Genomic DNA, 26,370 nt, shown 5'->3' with positions numbered 1-26,370 from the left:
TGCAAGTTTGACACCCCTGCTTTAGGTAACCAGGAGTGGACTTGTCTCTTTCCTTACAGTAACAGTTCACTTTTTGTTCTTATTGTGAAAACAAACATGAGGAGACGGGACAAAGATGGGGTGAGGTATATTTGTTAGATATTGATATTTGTAAGATATTTCTTGGTTTTCTGTAGGTATGCAGATTAAATGATAAGAAACATTGAGCAACAGTATTCAGAAAGTAAAAGGATGGGAGGGGATTATTCTGAGTTAAATTGAATGTAAATGATGTCTGTGTAAAAGTATCCTTAGCTGGTGGTCTTACTTTTACTAGAAATGATCTTGCTAATTAGTGGTTTTGCTACATTAATTCCCTTTTAATTTGATCTTATTTTAAAAATACAAATCTATTTTGAAAAAAAGAAATAGTTGGCAAAGAAGCTGGAATAATATATTGGACTCTAAGCAATTTCACAAGTTAGCCAGGAATTTAAACTAATTAGGTAATTAAGGTTCAAGTTTTCTGTTCTTTCATTATAATATGGGATCATCTTCATCTTCATTTTCCTCTAACATGGCATGAATATGACCAGTGGCGGAATTCAGCTGGTTCACACTATTTTAGCAGAACCAGTAGCTAATTTTTTGTTGCTCAGGCCCAGAATGGACTTCTGGAAGTGGCATCCACGCAGAAAACTGGTTATTCACATATTTGAATTCCACCACTGAACATGACCCACTATCCCCTTTTCTCTCCCATGTCCTCAGAGTGTAACTGAGGCAGGTTAGTCATACTTATCTTGTTCCACGTTCAACATAAGGCTTCCTTTATCTCCCAAAATATACATTCAGGATACTTCACCGATGAAGCGCTTGCTGACATGGTTAGAAATTGGAACCTGTCTAGCTTCTCTTAGTTTAAACTTAAGTTTAAACTGCTACAGGCTTGTCCATTTCTTCTTCTGACTGGGAATGGCCTCCATGGCACATTTGGCTTGGGGTGGGTTTCTACAGAAGAATGATCCTATTTATTTCCTGTCCAGAGCTCTTTATAGGACTTGTCATGTCTTGCACAGACTTCTTATAAACATAAGTTTAGCAATCATTTGAAAAGCTCTATACCTGTATTTAATGATAGTCTAGTCAACAGGTTACAGGTGCACAGAAGGGGTACAGAGTGAAGCAGGATCAACTCTACTTAGGTTCCTACTTCATGCAACAATCTTCTGAGCAACAGTATTTGTCAACTGAACACATAGATCTAAGATTCTTTCAAATAGCACTAGAACTGTATTTAGAAACATCCTGACAGGTTACATCACTGAGCACCAATGCCAGCAACCTATTATACAGGCAGTTTAACCGGTGGTTAAACTTGCATTCTAAAAACCTTCCTACATTTGCCTAATCCTGTCCCAGCCCTTGATAGATAAAAGTTGAAAAAAAATCCACCAATAATTCTATATAATACTTGGTGAGAAGGGAAACAAAACCAAAGCAATCTACCAATCCTACTAATCTCCTTTCTTAACATCACTTGTAATATATGGTATATATGGATAACATTTTTCTTTAGCATTGCTGTTGTTTCAGAATAGAGACTGGCAGTGGATGGAACAATTTTTGCCCACACATATTTTTTTTGCTGGCTTGAGTTCTTATGTTCAACATTTTAACATAACCTTCTGAAAAAGCCCCTTTTTGCATTGTCTGGGCAAAACAAATTTATACTGATGCTTTTCTCTCAGATCTGACAAACTGGAACCAACTTTTTTTTTTTGCAAGAAATAGAATATTTGCTGTTGTGATTGTTTTAGTTAAATTAGCTAACTAAACTAGCCAATTACTACATAAAAGTGCATAAGGACATATGTCTCTCTGAGATCTTAAATCTGTAGAATTTATATTTAAATAATACTCCAAGACCCAAAATAGTAATTTCTTTTCATGAAAATATAAATGTATTATAAATTAAAAGAAGGGAAAATGAGACTGAAATATTCTAAATGCACAGTCAATTCACAAACACATTTCTAGAAAGGATTTAAAGTAATTGCTGAACAGATTATCTAAGCCATGTTCAAACAAAGAAAAAGCTGTCTATTTTGGATAGCTAAACAGGTTACAGTATGAGTTTCCTATTTATATTTTTCTAATTAATATTTACTAAATAGTTTATACTTCATTTCTGATAGACATTTATAAGCAGAGTTCTTGAGACAATACTATCTTCTTTTCTAAATGTTTTTTTAAAATTCCTATCTTAAATATCATGGTCAAGGTACATATTTTCAGGCAGATTTAACATGTACAAGGATGCTCCCAGTTTGGGATTTTCTTTAATAACTTTTTTCTCACTTTGGAAAGTTTTGCCTAAATGTTAGCACAGAATGTATGACTGTTAGCACTCTTCCTTTTATGGTTCTTCCTTGCTCTGTGTTTAATTCATATGGTATCCATTGAGTTACAGGAGGGAATGTGAATTGCTTTGTCTCAGATTCACTTGGTGGTCTTTTTTTCAGATTTTAATTTTTTTTTTTTGCTTCCTTGGCCAAATGCTTTTTCTTAGAGATTTTTCATATTTGGTTCACTAATAGTTCCCAACTGGACTGTGCAGGTAGTGTTTCCTCTGTCATAACAGTTTTTCATTCATTGCCATTACTATAATCTGATCTGCCATTACATTAATCTGATCTGGTCGAAATAAAAATAACTCACAATTCACAGTGACTCGGACTTGCTTCACATCAGCTGTGGAAACCTCATTTGCAGCTTTGCACTCGTATTTGCCTGACTGCTCTCTTGTGATTCCCAGGATCTCCAAGAACTCTTCTTCACCTTCAAATTCTCTGCCTGTGAAAAGAAAAATTAAAAAAACCCTGAATTTAATAGTCTTCAGTATATAAGAAGAGCTATATAAAAGGAGATCAATGAAAGCCAATCCAAAATGCAGAAACAAACTATGTCCATTTTTTTCTACCTGTTCTTTTGTAATTGTTTATTCCTGTAGCCTTTTTGATATGCTGAACTTAATTAGTAGGTTTATAGTTTCTTTAAAAAAAGTTTTCAGATAAAATCACTCAAACTTATTATCAGTTCTATTATCCTATTCTGTGCATTGAGATTTTCTTTCAGATACCTTTGGCCCTTCTACATGCTTACAAATACCCATCAGACTTTAAATACTAACAAGCAACAAGATGATGACCCTGTATTACAGACGGAGGAACCAAATTATGCAGCATGCCAACTTGGTCCTGACCTCATGTCTAATGTAACAATGTTATTGCAGGACATAATAATGTCACCAACGGAATTAGTGGAAGATATACTTGCTTATTGTCCTATACGCTTATAGCATTAGCAGTCTGCAGTGCCCCTAATATTGCAGTAGAATTTGTGTTAGTTTCTGCTAAGGCTTGCTTGAGACTGTAACCTAAAATTTTGGCTAAAATTGGCCTTATGGCATGATCTCTGGCCTCCTTAATTCTTGAGAGCAATTCTATATTCTCCTAGAAGTTAGTGATGGATGAAAACCTCAAATATTATGGCCTCTCTGCCCATTATTTAATTTCATCATATTTTAAGAGAACCAATTTAGAACTAAAACAAAAGTTTTTTGACCTTAAGAAAAAATGGATATTTTTTCTTTCCTTATTATAAAGGTTGCTTGCTCAGAAGACACTTCATTCATGCTAAGTGTCTTACATATAAATTGTCCATCCTGAACATAATAGCCTTTTTTCTAGCTGGACAAAATGCTCCATCTTCCATAATACTAGAAGGAGATGCAAGAGATTGGACTTAGTTGCTTAAGACTACATAGGAATTCTAGGCTGATCCTTCTTCTTACTATGCCCCCAGGTTCTGCAATTTCTCCTACTCTATCCAAGCCTAATGCCTTGACTTATTAATGTCTCTCTTAGATAACTATTTATGTAGTTTGTATGAGGACAACACAATATTTCTACTAGAAAACTGTTAAACTGAAAAGTCAGGAAGAATTGCTACAGTTTATATTGATGCAATGGTTTTGGAATAGCTTTTTTAATAATCACCCTCACTGTTTGTTTGGAGCATTGGTCTCTCTCTGATCAGGCATACATTTATTAATGATGTTTGTTTTAAAGGTATGTACATATGTTACATATATTACATAGTATTGTATGGGGCATCAACCTTGCAGACATTTGAGAAATTTGATAACTGAATTCTTATAGGAAATACTTGAAACCATTTCTCTCAGAATACTAAGCAGATATGAACTTATCTCTCCATGGGATTTTATCCTTCTCTGAGTATTATGATGAGTTCTTGGTAATTTAATGTGCATTTAAATTACCTAATGAGCTCAGGAGTTCAAAAGGAGGACAGAAATAATCACTGAAGTTTGGAATAAGCTTGTGAAACAAATTCAGAGGGATATCTAGCTGAATATGTAACATGAGATAGTTAGAGGACTATCTATTATCTAAAACCAGTTTCCTATTGTCAGTGGACAGTCATTGCAGTCCCCTCTGGAAATGATACATTTAACATAAGATTGCTTTCATTTAATTATTCTGTTCTAAATTATAAAGGAATACATCTAGTAAGTGGTTCAGTTATTTCAGGCCCTAGCTTATGCCTTATTTTCACACCTATTTTTGTGAAACAAAATACCCAGGTACTAGAGAAGCTTTAAACATGCAACTTAATTAAAGTAGAAGAACTTAATTGATGTTATGAGAAAACTTATATTGATCAATATAGACTATATGTTTCATATATTTGTTCATCTTTAGACAATCTTGCCCTATAATCTCTGGAAGATACAGTACGAGCAACATAGAATAATAGAATAACAGAGTTGAAAGGAAACTTGGAGGTTTTCCAGTCCAATTTTATTGAACTATTTCAACTAGGAATGGATGAAACAATGTTGTCAAAATCTCTATTTCATTTACTTTTACAGCACTGAAAAATGTCATTTTATGGGACCCTGTAAGCATGCTTTCTCTGTTACCATTCTGTTTTCTGTAACAGCTTCTCCTTGAGGTCTATGACGTTGCAATCCTCTTTCAGCAGGTCCTGGGTTGTGGAGTTTTGTGAACCCACTGGAATGCTAGGACTGTTTTAATTTTCTGTATTTTCTGTATGACTGTTATCTACTTCTGTTTAATTTCTCTTCTTTTGTTATAAAGGTAATCTTTGTTAATGACCATTTGTTCAGCAGTTCTTCAAAGGTATGACAGCACTTAATGAGAAAACTCATGGCTGCTCTTCAAGTTGTGGCCATTGCAGCAACCCTGCAGTGATTGCAGCTTGGATGTTTGGCAACCAGCTCACTATTACAACAGTCACAGAGTGCTGTGGTCATATCATCATTGTTTGTAACCTTCATTGCTGGCTTTCGTCAAGTTAATGGGAAGCTGGCAGGAGGTTGCAAATGACAATCACATGACGTTGCCCTTAGAAACCACATGGGACTTGCTTAACCACCAAAACTGGAACTGCCATTGTAAGTTAGTGTGATCACAGAACATTGGGCTTTATGACCACGTTGCTTAGTGACAGTCCCAATTACTGAGGTCAACCTGTGGCATGGTTTTAACTTTTCCTAGATACTGTCTTTAGTCATTTTAGCACCAGTCATCCTTAAAAATTTAGGTAAAGGTAAAGGTCTCCAGTGGATTTTAATCCACTAGTTGTGACTGATTTTATGGGGTGGTGCTCATCTCCATTTCTTAAGCCAAAAGAGCCAGCATTGTCTGGAGATGAGGCCAGCATGATATGATGCTGCAGCACAGAGTGTACAGCAAAGCATGGAATGCTTTCTGAATGTTTATAAAGGTTAAAAGTCTATAGCTCATCGGTTTAAGACCCGAGAGCCATGAGATGGGTGAGCTCCTGTTCCATGTCCCAGCTCCTGCCAACCTAGCATGTTTGAAAGCATGTAAATAAAAATTCAGTAATAAGCAAAAAATAATTCTATCCATTGTCCATGCTATATGTTGGGCTGAAAAAAAGCCACAGATATTTGTAATGTAATCCCAAACAAGTCTGTTATGTAATGATTTTCCATTAAATTGAATGCTTCATTCTTAGAAGTTTTCAGATTCAATCCCTGCATTCTTATAATAAAGCTAAAGAAATTTACCTCAAATCCTGGGCAGCTATTGCTGATCAGTGTTGACAGCACTAGGCTAGACTGGTCCATAATCTAGCCTTGAATAAAGGTATCCTTATCCATATCCATGAGTTCCAAAACATAATATAATTTATTTTAAAAATCACTATGTAATAAAAACAATCATTATTATAATTATCATCACTATCTCAATACTACTGAGCATTTCGGTTTGCATCTCTTTCAGAAATGCAATGTTATTTGCCATTTCAGTTCCGAAAACTGACAATGTGAATCTTGCTAGTTCCAATTTAAATGTCTAAGAGTGTTCTGAAGCTAGCTTTGAGTTAAATGAAATGAATAGTAAGAAGAACAGAGTCTTCTGGGAGGTATTAAATTGTCAGACTCAAACAATAAAAAATGAACAACAAGAGACTGGTTAGTTGCCATCCATTTTATTACAGTAAATGAAACTAGAGGAAGGTGGACATTTGCAGTGATTTGGGGAAAAATCCTCTGGATTTTAAGTGTTTTACAATTAAATGGGGATTATAACCTCTTTATTGACATTTTTAACTTTGATACCCTCTGGGTGTGTTTCAAATGATCTTTGCAGATCAGCTTAATATATTCCAAGTGATTAGGCTTTCTATGCTACTTTTCTAAGGCAAATACATTTGACCTTTACCAAACTGACCTTTTCTCAGTGACATCATATAAATCTTGGTTATATACCACTTTCTTAGTGTTCTTTACCTTAGGGAATAATATGCCCTTCAGAGAATCCTTGGTTCTTAGTTATCACAGCCTCCCTTAGGTGATACTATGCCAGGCTATAGCCATACCACATCTCTCTTCTCATTAATTTCATGAGGCATCAGATTAATTCTAAAAACCTTTTGACTAATAATCAATTCAGGCAACCTGCCATGCAGTCCTTTACTAAATTACTCCACAGTTACTGCAGTCGCTAGCAGGTTCTTCATCTTCCAACATAATGTAGGAAATATTATTTTCCAGGTCATCATAAGATTTCATCTATCATGGAGTTCTGGGATGGTGATGCTGAAATTTGACTTAAACCAGCACTTTATGAAAACTTAGCATTAAATCTGGGCCAAATATTTTGATTCTGCTATGTTTGATGTTAGTGTTTAACTCAATATCTGTTGGAATCTAGGGGTGGGGAAATTAAAGGTTCCACTTCATAGATACAAGGACAAAAAGTTAAATTTTTGAATTAATTTTCATATCTTATAGCTGTTTTTTTTATCTGCACCTTCTAACATGGATAGCAGTATAAGCATGCAAGATAAGTAACTTTTTAAACAAACACAACTTAGTTCTAAAAATCTCTGTACTGGAAGACATACTTAATTTTAGAGAATGGTTTGCTGATTTTGTATGTCTCATTTGCATGCTTTGTATACTGAACTTTCCAGAGATTTACTATCCATTCTATTAAAAAGGCATATGGTATCTAAAGAAAAACTTCTGGCTTTTCCCAAAAATCATATGTTGCATTTCTGAATGTGGATTGAAATGTTTAGTCAAAGAATTTAAGAAATGTCCCATTAAAATTTCCATTAACATCTTTGGAAATAAAAATATTATCTATTATACAAAGCACAGATCACTTTCTTACATGTACTTTTAGGCACATTGGGAATTACCTCTGTGACATCTGACAATATACTGTAGCTTAATATTTTGTATTGATAAATACAAATCAAAAATCACTGTCAGACACAGTCTAAAGATGTAAGTTATCAATGTACAGTGGCAGGTTTATATTATTTATAACAATACATTATTTTGTATTGCCCTGCATATTCTGACTTGCCATTCTACACATAGGCATGGCATTCTTCCCTTTTCAAAAATGAACCACCCTGTTGGTCTACTGTATAGGTCTTTCTATAATGTCTGGCAGAACATTTTAATATATTTTGAAAGCATTATAAATTTTCTATTACTAATTATGGTATGACCGAGAAATCAATGACTCTGAACATGAAGAAACTGCTCCAGCAGGACCTGTGAAATGAATATCAGTCTCAGAAGATACAAAGTCAAGAATGGCATGACATTGATCAAACATAGGCAACATCCCAGTAGCTAAAAAAGTCAGATGATGAGTTAAGGCAGTCTAGCCTCTGCATTGCTGACTAGAGAGGAGCTGAACCTTCTATAAGGCTCCTTGCCAAGTAAGGGAATAAATATCTTGATTAGAGACAGCTGGCTGGCAGACCTGCTTAACAGGCAGCTCTGACCCATGACCCTGATTGGAAGCAACTGTCAGATCCCAGGTGCTTATACAGATTCTGTTTCTGAAATTCTGACCTGGATCTTGGAACTCTGGAATGGATTATTCTACTCCATGGTTCTGTTAAAGAAAAACCATTCAGATAAGTTTCTTCCAGAGACTCTAGTTTTGACTTGCATTCGTTGTCTGCTCCTATTCTTTGGCTTGAATAAACTGCTAATTCCCACAGCAACAGTGTGAGTATTTAATTGGAACCAGAAGCAGGAAAGGGTGGAATAATTGGCCAAGACCTCTCCATACAAAGGTTCTTCAACAGTGCAGATTGTGTTGCTGAAACATGTAAATCTGTTTGAAAGGTGGTTGCAATTATGTATGCTCACATAGGTATAGCCTGAATATCATCTGACTCTCTTTGGGAGTCTGATCTTTCAAGATTATTCATAGTTTTGTCATCAAAGGAATCTCCTAAATCTAAATTAAAGAAAGGATTTTGGCCAGAGAAGCAATCAAGGGATGCTAAGAGATCTGTAGCAGGTGGAAACATCCATTTTATGTTCATTTCAGCTCTTTCTTTTCATGTATAAAATTGTACATTGTTTCTCAGACATCCGCTGACCTTGACCTCTCTCACATACAAACACAAAGCCTATTAAGAAGACTAAATGTAAGGTTTTTTTTTATCTCTCTCATGGAAAATATTCTCAAAATATTCTAGTTTATCTTTTATTCAAAAATATATCACTGAATGACAATGATACTTTCCTTCAATATTCCCTAATTTAGATTTTATTTTAATGATGAAAAAGAGGAAGTTTCAAAGCAAACCAACTGTAACAATTCCCTTTCACATAGATGTTTCACAAAATATTCTGCATATAATTGCAAACATATTATACCTGTGGGATTTTTTAACTCACTTTCTTCTCTACTTGTGGACAGATATCTACATCTACTTAAGTATCTATATTGTAAATTTTCTCATGGTTGTTGTTTTCCTGTATTTGAACTAATATAAAATTCAAACCCCTTCATGGATTACTGCCTTGTCATGGTGAAGGGGCTTGCATAATTCAATGAAGCTATGAGCTATGCCGTGCAGGGCCACCCAAGATGGAAAGGTCATAGCAGAGAGTTCTGACAAAACGTGATCCACTGGAGAAGGAAATGGCAACCCACTCCAGTATCTTTGCCATGAAAACCCTATGGACAGTACCAAAAGGCAAAAAGATATGATGCTGGAAGATGAGCCCCTCAGGTTGGAAGGCATCCAATATGCTACTGGGGAAGAGCAGAGGGCTAGTACTAGTAGCGCCAGAAAGAATGAAGCGACTGGGCCAAAGCCGAAAGGATGCTCAGCTGTGGATGTGTCCGGTGGTGGGTGAATTTAATTCAGATGACCATCAGGTATACTACTGTGGGCAAGAATCCCTCAGAAGAAATGGAGTAGCCTTCATAGTCAATAAAAGAGTAAGAAAAGCAATACTGGGATACAATCCTCAAAATGACAGAATGATCTCAGTTCAAATCCAAGGCAAACCATTCAATATCACAGTAGTCCAAGTCTATGCCCCAACAACCAATGCTGAAGAGGATGAAATTGACTGGTTCTATGAAGCCCTACAGCACCTTATAGAACTAACACCAAAAAATGATGTCCTTATCATCATGGGGGATTGGAATGCTAAAGTAGGAAGCCAAAAGATAACTGGAATAACAGGCAAGTTTGGCCTTGGAGTACAAAATGAAGCAGGACACAGGCTGATAGAATTTTGTCAAGAGAATACGATGGTCATAGCAAACACTCTTTTCCAACAACCCAAGAGATGGCTCTAAACATGGACATCACCAGATGGTCAACACAGAAATCAGATTGACTATATGGTCTGCAGCCAAAGATGGAGAAGCTCTATACAGTCAGTAAAAACAAGAGCAGGAGCTGACTGTGGCTCAGACCATGAGCTTCTCATTGCAAAGTTTAGGCTTAAACTGAAGAAAGTAGGAAAAAGCACTAGGCCACTCAGGTATGAATTAAATCATATCCCTGTTGAATATACAGTAGAGGTGACAAATAGATTTAAGGAATTAGATCTGATAGACAGAGTGCCTGAAGAACTATGGACAGAGGTTCACAACATTGTACAAGAGGTAGCAACCAAAACCATCCTAAAGAAAAAGAAATGCAAGAAAGCAAAATGGCTGTCTAAGGAAGCTTTGCAAATAGCTGAGGAAAGGAGGGAAGTGAAAGGCAAGGGAGAAAAAGAAAGATACGCCCAATTGAATGCAGAATTCCAGAGAATAGCTAGAAGAGATAAGAATGCCTTCTTAAATGAACAGTGCAAAGAAATAGAAGAAAACAATAAAATAGGGAGGACCAGAGATCTTTTCAAGAAAATTGGAGAGATGAAGGGAATGTTTCATGCAAAAATGGGCATGATAAAGGACCAAAATTGCAGGGACCTAACAGAGGCAGAAGAGATTAAGAAGAGGTGGCAAAATTACACAGAAGAACTATACAAGAATGAGCTTAATGTCCCTGATATTCACAATGAGGTGGTCACTGACCTCGAGCCAGACATCCTAGAATGTGAAGTGAAGTGGGCCTTAGAAAAGCTGAGCAACAACAAAGCTAGTGGAGGTGACAGTATTCCAGCTGAGCTATTCAAAATCTTAAAAGACGATGCAGTAAAAGTGCTACACTCAATTTGCCAGCAAATTTGGAAAACTCTACAGTGGCCACAGGATTGGAAAAGATCAGTTTACATTCCAATTCCAAAGAAAGACAATGCCAAAGAATGTTCAAACTATCGCACCATTGCACACTCATTTCTCATGCTAGTAAAGTTATGCTTAAAATCCTACAAGCTAGACTCCAGAAGTATGTGGATCGAGAACTACCAGAAGTACAGGCAGGATTTCGAAGAGGCAGAGGAACTAGAGATCAAATTGCCAACATACGCTGGATCATGGAGAAAGCTAGAGAGTTCCAGAAAAACATCTACTTCTGCTTCATTGACTATGCTAAAGCCTTTGATTGCATGGATCATAACAAACTGTGGGAAGTTCTTAAAGAGATGGGCGTACCAGACCATCTTATTTGTCTCTTGAGAAACCTATATGTGGGCCAAGAAGCAACAGTGAGAACTGGACACGGAACCACTGATTGGTTCAAAATTGGGAAAGGAGTCCAGCAAGGCTGTATACTGTCGCCCTGCCTATTTAACTTATATGCAGAGCACATCATGAGAAAGGCAGTGTTAGAGGAATCAAAAGTTGGAATTATGATTGCCGGAAGAAATATCAACAACCTAAGATATGCAGATGATACCACTCTAATGGCAGAAAGTGAAGAAGAACTAAAGAGCCTCCCTCTTGTTCCGGGTGAAGAAGGAGAGTGCAAAACTTGGGTTGAAACTTAACATTAAGAAAACCAAGATCATGGCATCCAGCCCTCTCAATTCCTGGCAAATAGATGGGGAAGAAATGGAGGTAGTGACAGATTTCCTGGGCTCCAAGATCACTGCAGATGGGGACTGTAGCCAAGAAATTAAAAGACGCTCCTCGGGAGGAAAGCCATGGCAAATCTAGAGAGCACACTAAAAAGCAGAGACATCACTCTGTCAACAAAAGTGCATATAGTTAAGGCTATGGTCTTCCCAGTTGCAATGTATGGCAGTGAAAGCTGGACCATAAAAAAGGCTGAGCGCCAAAGAATTGAGGCCTTTGAACTATGGTGCTGGAGAAGACTCCTGCGAGTTCCTTGGACTGCAAGGGGATTAAACTGGTCAGTCCTAGAGGAGATCAACCCTGACTGCTCTTTAGAAGGCCAGATACTGAAGCTAAAACTCAAATACTTTGGCCACCTAATGAGAAGGAAGGACTCACTGGAGAAGAGCCTAATGCTGGGAAAGATTGAGGGCAATAGAAGAAGGAGACGACAGAGAATGAGGTGGCTGGATGGAGTCACTGAAGCAGTAGGCGTGAGCTTAAATGGACTCCAGAAGATGGTAGAGGACAGGAAGGCCTGGAGGAACATTGTCCATAGGGTCGCGATGAGTCGGACACGACTTCGCAGCTAGCAACAACAAAAAATTCAAAAATATTCAAGAGTATATACATGGAGTGGGCTTGCACATTATTTTAACTATGTTATGTTGGTTTTCTTCAAATCCATTTTATATGTGTTGAACAAAGATCAGAAATTGCTATACAGCCATACTGGATAGTTTGTATTTAAAATAATATGTAAATATTACCAATTAGGTAAAAATATCACCAATCAAAAGATGCCATTTGAAATTTCCTGTGTAATGTTAGTGTATTTTGGAAACAGAACTTATACTTGAGAAATTAAGGATATAATAGCATTGGTGCTTTCATTTGATTACCCTTTCTTCAGATTTTAAATTGCTTTTTTAAAATAACACTAAAACATAAAATTTGGCTAGACACAAGATGGGTCTTACTTATTTACGTTAGCCATTTGTTCAACGTAAAATTTCCTGGAGAAGCTTCCTAAAAGGTTCATTTTTCCTGATAGTTTGGCAAATTTGGATTTCACATGCCCAGATTTAAGATTTTGTTATAATGGTGGTAGACAACCTGGACCATTTGGTAGAAAGAATTGGAGAGGAATGTCTTATTTGATAGAGGCCCACCACCCAGTATACAAAGAATTTGAGGGTCCTGATCTCAGCTGGGGGGTTGCAAGAAGGATGCCAAACATACTGCATGGAAAAGAGTTGGTTAATTTCAGGAACAAGTAATCCACTGCTGAAAGGTAGCTACAAATGGAGTACAGAAATCATACATTTTTATATAAAAAGGGATCTTTTGTGGAGGCATGATGTTTGAGTGTTTACATATCATGTTTAGTCTGGTGAATGTGCGGTTCTGGTGAGAACCAGGTTTAATTTAATTAACTCTATTTGGGTTTACAGACCTTCTTTGATGCGTGGATTAAGTCTGGGTAACTTAATTGGGGGTTCAAGGAAGTTTGAGAAAAAGATTTTTCCCTGTTTGCTGTTTTGACTTGATTACCTTAGTTTTGGTTTGGCTATCAATTCTCTAGTAGAGACACAATTTCAATGATCTTCTGCTGCAGTGTTTACTTACAACATTTTTTCTAGTCTCAGTCAATTGTCAAATCTGTTAATAATTAAGGGAAGTTGAAGATATATATTTTGATTAAAACTTTCCACAACAGTATATCAAATGTATTTATATATGTTGTCTTTTTATGCTTTAAGAAGGAAAAAAATGTGAGCATCTAAATCATTACGTTTAGGATACATACTTCCTTATACATTCCAAAGTTCTATATTACAGTGGGATATAAAAATATAAAGTTTCAATTGAACTGAACTCATCTCTTTTTGACTACCACACATGCATGTAGGTTTCTTGGCAGCAATACAAAAATGTAGTGGTATCCATAAGATTTAGTTAAAAAAAATCAATATAGCAGCCACAAAGGTGTGATTGAAGCTCTAACAATGACCCATTTGATAATAACCCACTCCATAATGTATTATCAGAAGAATTATTAATAGTTCTTCCCTTTGTACTATTTTTACTTGTCTGTTAACTTGTAGTGTTTTTACTGTTTATTTTCTTTCTTTACATTAAATCAAAGTAGTTAAGATAGATGTGCATGGAAAAACTCTTAAGAGACATTTGACACTATTAAAATAGAAGAAAAGTAATCTTAACAAAGGATGATAGTGGTAAGGATTTTTTAAAAATCCTAAATTAAATAAAAAACTCTGTAACAATAAACATCAATGTTGTAGGCAAACATAACAAATCTTTGCAGACTTTTCCTATACACGCACACTTTTATTTCTGGCATTAAAAAAATGTTTTCTGCACTTCTTCCTGTAACCCATGGGATTTGGGGTTTTTTTTACAAGCATATTATAACAGCATCAGCTGTCCTGGGAGTAAATGTTTTAAATTTGCATATTAACCCCAAGAGAAAGAAGAAAAGCTTGGATGCTTCTCTCAGAGCTTATCTGTTTGCTTTTTCTGGCTCATTTCCTTACTTCTCAGGCCAGTTAGCCTCATCATACTGATTCCTTTGAGGCCAGTGAAGTTAGTCTTAGTCAGCACTTAGAGGCAGGGAGGGGAGTAAACAGGAATCACTTGGCATTTTGGAATGTCAATATGGTCAGGATTTTTTAATAAAAATCTGTAAAGCCTGGCAAAGCCCCTCTCTGCTTCAACTTAAAACATAATGCAACTGAGGCAAAATTGAGTTTTCCCCTCATACTTTCAAATTTCACTAAACTCAAAATATCTTTTCTCTGATTCTTTTCCTCTTTCCTTCAGCTCAGTCAAATCCATCCCTTTGCCTATGTGTATGCTTAATATCTACAAGTCCTAACCTCACTTAATGTCAGGACGGTAGGACTAGGATAGTTGGGCTGCATAAATAGAGATAAGCACAAGATGGCGGCAAACATTCAAGCAGACACGATTGAACAGAAGAAGAAAGAAGGGTTAAAAAAAAATAAGCGAAGTCGCATCAGGAATAGTAGCTATTTAAAATAAAACTATGCTTGGAATTTGCTAATAAAAACCTGTAACAGAATAACAGAGTTAGAAGGGACCTTGGAGATCTTCTAGTCCAGCCTCCTGCTTGGGCAGGAAACCCTATACCATTTCAGACAAACGGTTGTCCAATTTCTTCTTAGAAACGTAATTGTTCTAACTCTTAGGAAATTTGTCCTTACTCTACGCTGTTTCTTTCCTTGATCAGGAATTTTAAAATTTTGAATTTTTTTTTTAATCCCATTTATATCCAGCCCTTCTCCAAAGACTCAGGGCGGCTTACAATTTAAAGCACAAATCAATGTGCTTAGCAATAGCCTTCATTCTATGTATATGCCTGCTTATTAGGGCTTTCCCCCCCCCCCGCCCAAGCGGCATTATTACAAAGTCAGCTTATTGCCCCCAACAATCTGGGCCCTCATTTTACCTACCTCGGAAGGATGGAAGGCTGAGTCAACCTTGAGCCTGGTGGGATGCGAACCTGCACTATTTGCAGGCAGCTGGTGTTACTTAAGGAGGCATTAGCCCACTGCTCCACCAAGGCTCTTTTCCCCTGTGATACTCTGAAACATCACAGCAAGGTTAGTTATTTTTTTCACCAGTTCCTTAAATACAAAGCCTATTTCACAAAAGGCTAAAGAATGTATTAGTAGTTCCAAAAAGAAAATTAAAACTGACCAATGAATACCTTGGTGTCTTCCCAGTGATTTCCTGTAATGTTAAACAAAGGTCTAAAGCAGGGGTCAGCAACCTGAAACAGTGAAAGAGCCACTCGGAACTGGTTCCCTCACAAAATGAAAAATTGGGAGCCACAAAAAATGTGTGCGCATGCACGTACATGCGCGCATGCGCAGAACAGGGTTTGACTAAAGAGTGGAGCCAAGGCGAGATATGCACCTACCCTGCATATTTGAATTGATTGGTTGAACTTTTTAGTCCCACTTTTTTTTTGACTGCACATGACAGAGGACTGGGAGCCGCAGGAGACGGCTGAAAGAGCCGCATGCGGCTCCGGAGCCGCGGGTTGCAGACCTGTGGTCTAAAGTAAAGGACAGATCTGACTGTAACTGCTTAAAGATATAGTCCAGCAAGAGGATAGGAAACCTCTCATCAAAAGTCTGGGACATTTTCCCAACTGCCCACATTTATTTGACACATAATTCTCACTGCCATTCTGCTCAAATACCTCTCAATAATCCAGTTTGCTTGTTTTGCTCATTCATCCTGCCTCTTTTTTGGACTCAGCTATGGTTATCAACAACCAGAAAGTTTTTGGTCTTGCTGTCTAAATAGTAACAAGAAAACACTTAGAAAAATGATGTAACCAAGACACATACATATTACCCTGTCACAACAGTTAAGCCATCTTGACTCTATCCACTCTATAAATGAAAAAAAAAAAAGATGGATGAATGATTGTATGTATCTATCTTTCCCGCCTAGCACCCTGCAGGTAAAGTTGAGGCCAGGCTGGGAAAGAAATTTGAAAGTTGCAGCTCTAAAATAACCAGAGATAGCCAAATTAATGGTGCTTTAAATATTTTGGTATCATGTTAGAGATTTTTTTCCATTCAATTGCATATGGTTCTTAGAAACTGCCTGGACAAATTCCTCCAGGAACTTTTTTGGGCATGATTTTTCAGATGTGGTGTGCCATTGTCTCCTTCCTAGATCTGAGAGAGAGTGACTGGCCTAGGTTACACAGCTGGCTTTGTGCCTAAAAGAGGCCTAGAATTCAATCTGCTGGTTTCTAGCTTGATGTCATAACCATTATGCAAAACTGTCCCATTAAAATGTATTAACTGTACAACCAGCTATAGCTAACTGGAAATGAAAAGCACTACTTGCAAGTATATGAGAAAGGCTTTAAAAATGGTTAAATGAGATCTTGAATGGAGGTAGTTCTCAACTTATGACCACAACTGAGCCGCAAATTAATGTTTTTAAGTGAGATATTTGGTAAGTGAGTTTTGCAACGTTTTTCAACCTTTCTTGCCACAGTGGTTAAGTTAATCCCCGCAGTTGAAAAGTTAATAACCCATTTGGTAAGTGTATCTGGCTTTCACATTGACTTTGCTTGTCAGAAGGTTGCAAAAGAAGATCACCTGGGATACAGCAACGGTCACAAGTATAAACCAATAGACAAGCATCTGAATTTTGATCACATGACCATGGGGATGCTGCAAAGGTCATAACTGTGAAAAACAGTCATAAGTCACATTTTTCAGTGTTGTTGTAACTTTGAATGGTCACTAAACAAACCGTTATAAATTAAAGACTACCTGTAGTAGTTCCAAGAGGCTTTGCATGTGTACGTGTCTCTGTGTGTCTGTATATTTAACATTGTGTGTGAGGGAGAGAAGCTACAAATTTTGTCATATAAAACTCTGTTTATACAATGATTCATAGTTGAAACTGAACATATGTGAATCATTAAACCTAAAGTCTCAGATTAAATTTCAGTTTATGTTCAGTTGAAAAAAAAAGCCTGTTCAGAAAAAGAATGGACTTTTTCTATTTCATAAAGAAATCAAAATCAGACAGCAACTGTATGTATCTAATAACATCTTCAAAAAACAAAACAACTAGAGATTCAAGTAAACAAATCTCCATGCCATTTTTGACTGCTAAAATATATATTCTAGAATATTTGCAGAATAATGCAAACACAGTTCTTTGTGCATTTACTATTCACCAATTCCACAGAAAAAAGTGTGTTATAATTAATGCAAGTTTTAAATTAATTCAAAGAACAGTACAATAGGAGGTATGGTTAGATTTTCCTCTGATTTATGGGAAATCCTTAGAAAAGAAGAAACTAATATATGATTCAATAAAAGCTTCAAACACTTTTACCAAAGCCAAAGCTTTGGATTTAATGAAAGGCACAAGGATTTCAGTTTGGGTCACAAGATCCATAATTACTTTTTGGAAGAAAAGGCTGGGAAGTTGAGAAGTAGTTTTCTTTTGCAGATAGTAAAAAGAAGAGGAAATAATTTGGTTTGGTACTGACTACATTCAATTGAAACATATAATGGATTTTAAGAACTGCTTGGAAGACAAGGTTATATTGCTTATTTTGCAAGTATTTGAAAGGCAATTAAAGCAGAACAACTACCTAGCCCCCTTATTCTGCAATGATTTGGGTAACAAAATATTCACTCTTGCTAAGTAAAATTCACCTGATAATAATAATAAGGTAGAAAAAATGGATTGAATATCTGGAAATAATGCCTAGGTTTCTTGACAATTAGATTTTTCTTTTGCAGATTTGAACTAAACTATTTCACTTCAAATGCAGTTAACTAATTCATACCAAACTCATTTCAATCCAGACTTTTGTTCATAAGTCAGTTAACTTCACACAATGAATTCATACCAAATGGAAAAAAAACCCTGAGAACACAAAAGAACTACAATATTTTACTATTATTTTTGAATTGCCTAATAACTGCCATTTTCAGGGAAAGTATAAATTAGAAATATAAAACCAAAGAAAAATACAATTCTGTAACACAGTACAATACCAAAAATTATATACAGATGAAAATTAGGAACCCATTTTAAACAAGAGAGAATGCTCCAAATGAAAAGTAAGAGCAGTAAGAGTGGTTAAGGCAGGAAGGTTAGAAACTAGAAGACTGCTAGTTTCACTTAATAACCAGTTGGAGACTTTGCATAGTCACTTTCTCTCAGCCCAGCTATCTCAAGGATTTGTTGTGGGGAAAACAGGAGAAGAAAAGAGTATCAGGTATGTTTGCCACCTTGAGTTATTTATAAAAATAATAAAGGCAAGTGTTAAAATAAAATCTAAAAGAAATTTCATTAGGGGTGAATATGGGCATTTTTACCTAGGGGAATTTATGTCAGGAGGAATTAGGGCTGATGCTTCAGGCAGAACATCCCTACATATGTGCTTCACCAAGCAATGCAACTTCTTGCTTTTAAAACATAAAGTGATGCTGCTCTATTGCTTATTTCATAGTACTTCGGGGGCTTTATTTGGCACGTCTAGTCATTGGAAGAAATGTCTGCACATATGGTACACATACACAGAAGCATCTTCTGGTGTTTCCAATTAGTTACTAGAAACACTCCTAATAATGTTGCTTCTATGGGGCAAAGTGTCTTATGGAGAATAGCATTGATGCCAGATACAAATGAAGTCTCTCTCTCTCTCTCTCTCTCTCTCTCTCTCTCTCTCTATATATATATATATATATATATATATATATATATATATATATATATATATATATATATATATATATATATATATATATATATAAAATCAGATGCCCAAAGGGTCTTTTTTTCTTCTATTTATTTAGACTATCAGGCTTACTCCCAGTGGTAAAGAGCTCTTTATGAAGAAAGCTCAGTATGGTTTGAAAGCTTATACAGTACGAATATCAGTAGCATGCCTACATAGGTTATGTACCAGACTAGACTGCTGTAAGTGGCAAACTATTTTTATTGTAAAGAGAGATAAAGGCAGCTCTCAGTTACTTTGTACACATGACGTGAATACAGTCCTCTTCAGATTCTTGAATGGAGCTTTTTTTAAAAAATCTCTATTAAAAATGTGATAAATTGGAAAATTGTCCTGCAAGAGCAAGCAGTAAAACAGGAGTGCATTTAGTGTTTTGCACATCTCTAGACAATACAGACCTTAACATTGTCCATGCTTCAGAAATAAATAACCTACTAAAAGAGAATATAAAGTAGACAATGTTTCAAAATAATATAGTACAGTAAAAAGTAGCATCAAATAAGTATCTCAATTGTTACAGGGTATTCATAAACAACAAGGTGCAGCTAACAAGATCTTGTCTCTTGTGACCACATTTCATATTTAAGCATGTAGAGGCAAACACAAACACCTAAACAACTGCTAAAAGGAAATCATTCTGACTATCCAAGCTGGATAAAATGGAATCCAAGCTGCATTAGGCAGAAGTACTATACTGAATGTATTTGACCTTTCTCCACCAGTCTTATAGGAGTGGGCTCAGAGAAAGGTCAGAATAGTCTGGTTCTGGTTATAAACTGAATCTCCAAAAGGACACATTTGGGAATTAACAACTTCCTGATCTCACAATATAACTTGTACCTTTTGCAAAAAAATCAGAGATGCAAAAGAAATGTGGACGCTCTTGTATTACAGTATTCAATCATTATGTTAGCTAAGAATGCATGTTTTTGTTTTTAAAAATGACAGGTATAAGATATGAAAGGGAAGAATGAAGGATGTGAAAAAGACAGGAGAAATGCTGCAAAGGACAATTAATATTAAAATATAAGTCTGAAAGCAAAAAAAAAATGTGAACTGAAAGGTGACACAGCAAATTGGAAGGCTGATTAGTAAAAATAAATGGAATGAAGAGAGAAAAAGAGCAAAAAAGACACAATGCCCCCATAAAAGTCAAGGAGAGATAAAACAGAGAAAATAAATCAAGTTAAGTAATTCTGAAGACCTACAGAAAAGATGTTGTGCTAAAGAGACCCATGTGCCTCTTGTGAGCAGATAAGCATTTTATTCTGCCATGCACTAGATATCAGTGTTGTTGAATATACAAAATATCAGCATCATGAAATTACTGCTTAAGTACTTTAGCCTTAGCTGGTATTCTCCTAATTATAGGAGCTAGAATTTCTTAGGGGCTTTGCCAGCATATATCCATGAAAATTTCAGGATTTGTTACAATATGTAGAAGAGAGGGTTTAATTCGTGTTTTTATTTTTATTTTTTTGCAAAGTCCCTATGAGTAAACCTTTGCAAGTCTGTATTTTTCCACTGGGAAAAGAAGATAAAAACAACATGGCTGAAATAACTCATTGCTGAGGAGATGAAGGAAGCAAAATCCAGAATGCAAAAATTACAATAACTAGAAAAGTCATTATTTTGTTATGCTCTAAATATTTTATTATATTCTAATCTTACAAGCTAAGAATAAAATAAATGTTTAATCTACAAGGAAAAGATAATATTTTTTTCAGGGTTGAAATTAAAAATGCAAAACTTGTTGAGCTGGGGAAGAGACATCCTTTAGAAAACTGAAACCGAATGGAAATTGAATGGAGGGAGGCTTAGGCAGAAATTAGATAAGAAAAAGTTGAATGCATCCTTTCCTGAGAAGAACTTCAGAGTATGATTCTGAAGCCTCTAACACAAGATATTCTTCCACTATGTGAATAAGGAACAAGACAAGAGAAAAGACGACAATAATAATTCTCTTACTACTCCAGCCTGTGGGAAGGGAGGTATTTTGTCTCTCAAATTCCAGGAGGACGGGTACACATGCTGCAAGTAGAGAAGGAGGCCAGTGGGCCAAAGCTTAATAGGAAATCAACAATTTGTCTCCACCACTATTTATATTTCAAGGACATGACAGGCTGTCAGTGGAAGACAAAGCTGCAAAATTTACTACCTTCTAGATCTCAGCCACAGCCATGCATTTGACGAGTCACTTAGTTTAAAGTCTGCTGGCCTCCCCAGGCCTGTTTCTCAAAGACAAACAGCAAACATGCAGGTCAGGTAGGATACATGGAAGGCTTTTTCAAAATACATTTAAACAGGTCCTCATCTCAATGTGAGTTTCTGAGGGTGGTCCTTTAAAAGCTGCCTGACCTTTTGATTTCTTTCCATATCTTTGTTTGCAGTTGCCCGGTTGATGAGCTGAACACAAACAAGAGCCATGTAGGAGTCAGAAGTCCTGTTTGTAAAAACAGATCAACATCAAGGATAAAAATAGCAAAAAAAAAAGGTTTTTCACAGAAGAAGGAAAGGGAATAGCTGTGATTTTATCCATACTTATGAATGGGAAAAATGCAGAACACTTGCAAGCTGATATTTACACCTTTTATACTACAACCCAGGCACTGAGAGAATAAGTTAAAAATCCCTGTAAAGTGTGTATATTTGCTTGCTCATCACGTTATCCAGTATCTTTTTCATTTGCTGTTAGCAAGCAAGACCTTTAAAGGGTCAGAAGGAGAATGATATGCCTTTAGTCTCATTACAGTATTGAAAAGATATGTGTCCAAATCTCTTTGGTAAAGAAAAAGATATGTACCATACAAAAATCCATCATAGCATTTATAGCATAAAACAAGTACAGTGTAATTGAATGTACAAAGTTTATACTTAATATATCAGACAATTATACAGTCTAATATTTTTATTACTTTTATTACTAGAATTTGCAGATAATTATCAGTTCCAGTTATCTCAGTAACTTCTAATACTGGAGCTCCTTGTAAGTAGGGGTTATCTTCTAAGGTACCTGATGCATAATTTTAGAGAGCTGGCACATCCAGTCAGGTCATAAATATAATTAGTACTTGAACAGACCCTCAGTTCTTCCACAGTGGCAGGTTGAGTACCATACAAATTGTTGGTGCCATCACCTGATACTGAATAATCATCCTCTTTGTGATGTCTATCCATTTGCTTTTCTTCATAAAATATAGAAGTAATTTACCATTGTCTTGTCCTGAACAGTATAAAATTATATCTTTATTATTGTCATTAAATGATTACATGCTTCTAGCACCTTCTTATATCTCTGTTTGCCAATATCTGCACCTGCTTGCTTTAATTGGGTGGCCCATCCTGCCATCAACTGTTAGGGGGAGGGATAGGAGAGCAAATGAGCAATAAACATATATGGAGGATAGATGTGAAAAAGGGAGGTGGTGAATGACGGTTTGATGGAAACCAGCAGTGCATGAAAACCAGCCTGTACCAGTCTCAAGGCCATGAAGCTGAGAATGGAATGTGGATTGCTCCAAACATTCAAGTGGTTCTCAAAACACCTATGCGGCTCACCATTGGCCAGAGACAAACTAGTTATAGTGGGAGGGCTAGGATGAGGGAAAAAATTTTGTAACCTTTTGCACAGAGAATTTAGTTCTAGCTTGCTTTCATTGCAACCAATAATCCTTAGTAAAAGAGCCTATCACTTCAATTAAATAGAGTTGAGGGTCTTTTTTTTCCTAGGGACCTAGTTGGGGCAGGACTGACAGTCATATAAAAAAAAAAAAAAAAAACCTTGACTATCTATTGCTGGAAGAGATGGGCTCATAGCTTTCTTTGAGTTGCATTATTCTGTGTGGAAGGCAGAATAATGGTTACAGACAGTGCTTTTTTTCTAAAAAAAAAAGGTGCCGGAACTCAGAGGTGCTGTCACTGGGTGCGATGCCAGTATCTTGCTATGGTGTCACCGCCTGTCCTTTGCACCCTGCCCCTGCAGCTCGGAGCCACATGCCATGTGGATTCCCCTCCCCACAGCCACTGTGGGGATTCCCCTCCCCGCAGTTGCCATGCTTCTGCCCATGCTGAGTCCCCACCTGGAGCTGCTCCAAACCCCGACCCAGAGCTGTGTTCCTCGTGGCAGTGGTCTCCGTTACCAAACAGCTGATGACTGTTCACTTACTGCCCCGTCGCTTCCAAATGCAGTGAGTGAGCGAGCAAGTGGCGTTTGGAAGTGTTTGGAAGCGATGGGGCAGTAAGTGAGTGTGTGAATGAGCAAAGGGCGTTTGAAAGCGACAGGGCAGTAAGTGAGCGAGTGAGCAAGAGGCCTTTGAAAGAGACGGAGTGATTGGGAGAGAGACTGAACGAGGTGCCTTTGAAAGAGACGGAGGAGTGAGTGAGAGTGACTGGAGGCTTTTGTGAGCAAAGTGTGAGTGAGTGGAGGGGCTTTTGCAAGCGAAGGGTGAGAGAAAAAGGGGAAAGTGAGGGGGAGAAGGGAAAAAGAAAAGGCACTGACTTCTGACTTCCTCTGTTACAGGAGTAGAAGGAAGCATTAACATTGAACCTCAACTTTTTGCTTTTCTATAATATTATAAACTAGCCATTTCTATAACAATAAATGAATCTAACCAATGAAACCCAACCCCCCCTTTTTTTAGTCATCAAGTTTTTTACACCTTGTTAAGTACTGGAGGTGCTTGAATATTGTCATGTCCTAAAAGTGGTACAATTTCTGAAAAAGTTGAAAAGCCCTGATGTAAATGCAGCCTAAATTGTTTATTGCCATCCTATTTGCAAATAATATCTTATTTACCTAGTTGAGATGGTGTAGTTGGGCAGCAGGGAGGGGTGCAAAGTTCCTGCCTTCGGTGCAGACAACTTGCCTGTGCAATGTTTGCCGGCCGGGTCTTTTGGCATGCTCAGCAGCAATTCCTATTGGCTTTCAAAAGCCAATAGGCCTGGTGTAGGCAACCTTGGCTCTTTTATGACTCGTGGACTTCAACTCCCAGAAGATGTTACATAACATAACATCAACTGGAAGATGTTAAACTGTCCTTCTGTTTCTTTCCTTCCCAAAAATTGTGTTAATGAGTCCTTTCTAAGCTCTGCTGATCAGCTTGTCCTGGATTGTTTTGCCACAAAACGGAATGGTTTGCAAGTTGCAGTTGAGACATCTCACTTTAGATATATCACATATAATTGAAGATTGTAATTAGTTGCATGTGCATGTTCAGCAAGTGTGATGTATTTGTGCTGGCATTCCTAGGCCTCTTTCCAACCACATCCAGAAAAATTTGTAACAAACATTGGAATTCTTAAGGCCATGTTTGGTATTTCCCAGCACTCTATTACTGGAAGGAAAAAGCAATCCCTGCTGTGTTACTGATCCCAGAGAGGCATTTGCATGTATGCAGATATCCTTAGGGTGCCATAGTTATGGATGAGAAATATTGGTTGCAAAATTGGCATTTCTGGATGTAATACAGATATTTTGGACTTATTTTTGTTTCTTTGCATGTTTGATATTTTTAAAAAGGCATATGCTACTGACTACGCTTATGCACACATATAACATCTTTTGCTAGGATACATGACCACTGCTTGTCCAGAATGTGAAAAGTAAAAGATTCTGACTAAACAAAATTTTAATATACAGATAATACCATTTTAGCCTTTTTAATAAATGTTGTTATTGATGTTAAGCTCACCATGGAAAACAACATATATTGTTATGTATAAAGGTAAAGGTAAAGGTTCCCCCGCACATGCGTGCTAGTCATTTCCAACTCTAGGGGCCGGTGCTCAGCTCTGTTTCAAGGCCAAAGAGACAGTGCTTGTCTGAGGACGTCTCCGTGGTCATGTGGCTGGCATGACTAGACACCAAAGGCGCACGGAATGCTGTTACCTTCCCACCGTAGTGGTCCCTATTTTTCTACTTGCATTTTTATGTGCTTTTGAACTGCTAGGTTGGCAGAAGCTGGGACGAGTAACAGGCACTCACTCTGTTACGCAGCACTCGGGATTTGACCGACCAAACTGCCGACCATCTGATCGACAAGCTCAGCGTCCTAACCCACTGAGCCACCGCATCCCTTTTATTGTTATGTATATACTAGGTTAATTATTTAAAGACTGAAGTGCAACATAACTAGATTCTAAATAATCTATTTTTCAAAACACACAACAGTCCAAACAGTAAAAGTAAAGTCCAAATTAAGGATATTTCATTCTTAAGAATTGTTTAATTTAAAGTGGTTTAGTTGTAATAGATGGTTGGATTCAAAATAGTTTTCAAGAGTATGTAGAAAAGATACTATTTATTTCTAGCATCAGCTAAATTAGACATATTACATAGAGAAAAATGTTTCTCATTTCTTTCCTGTTACCTTTACTGATTTCATTGCAGAGATGGTAACATAGGAAATATATTATTTTGTTATCTAATTTTACCTTCCAAAAGACAGAAGCAGATGAAAAACATGAGGTTCTTTCCTGTTGGCCCTTTTGAATTAGCTGTTTTAGATTCTAAAAGTTTAGTTCCTAAAGAAGTAACCCTGTAAATAATTTTAATGTCCTCCTCTAGTGCAGGGTATGCAACCTTGGCTCTTTTATGACTCAAGGACTTCAACTCCCAGAATTCCTGAGCCAGCCTGGCTCAGCTTGGAAACCTCTCCCTTTCCCCTCATAATGGCTGGCTCGGGATTTCTGGGAGTTGAAGTCCACGAGTCATAAAAAAGAGCCAGGATTGCCTACCCCTGCAATAAGCTTTCAAAAGCCAATAGAGGGAGCTTTTTTTTTGGCAAAAAAAGGTGCCGGAACGCCGTTCTGAGCATTCTATGAGAAAAAATGCCCTGGTTATAGAAGATATTTCTTCTGAGTGGGCAATAAATGCTACCATGTAGTGGCAGAAGCCAAAATTCTAAAGGTGTTCTTTGCAATCGATCCAAATGTTCAAGATAGTTTCTGTTAAACATTCCCCACCCCCTTGGTCAAGCTGAACATTGTCAAGATTATTATTCACAGTTGTACCTAAAGTTCAAGACTGACTAACACATCCTTCCCTTATCACTTATTTTCTTATTTTTTTTACTTGCTCTTAAAACTGCTGGTCTTGTGCTTCTGAGTCCAAAATCTAAATAGGATGCTGAGGTTTATTAAAAACAACTTTCTGGCTTAAAGGTTATGCCAATATCCTGGTGAGATTTTTAT

The 26,370-nt window shown here is 36.8% G+C and overlaps 1 protein-coding gene across 2 annotated transcripts in view; it reads right to left on the bottom strand.

Moving 5' to 3' along the window:
* Positions 1–26,370, bottom strand: part of LSAMP (limbic system associated membrane protein) — a gene marked incomplete at both ends in the record, with an annotated part of 501,998 nt that overhangs the window by 51,430 nt on the left and 424,198 nt on the right. For both annotated transcript variants that reach the window (XM_081327926.1, XM_081327927.1), the window contains one exon: positions 2,701–2,835. In XM_081327926.1, coding sequence (XP_081184052.1) covers positions 2,701–2,835 — 135 coding nt within the window. The remainder of the gene's footprint in view (positions 1–2,700; positions 2,836–26,370) is intronic.

Source organism: Vipera berus (genome assembly GCF_964194415.1).
Source record: "Vipera berus genome assembly, chromosome: 4".
In the NCBI taxonomy this organism is placed as follows: Eukaryota; Metazoa; Chordata; class Lepidosauria; order Squamata; family Viperidae; genus Vipera; species Vipera berus.
The sequence above is the reverse complement of the archived record's forward strand: the minus strand, read 5'-3'. Positions and strand labels throughout refer to the sequence as shown.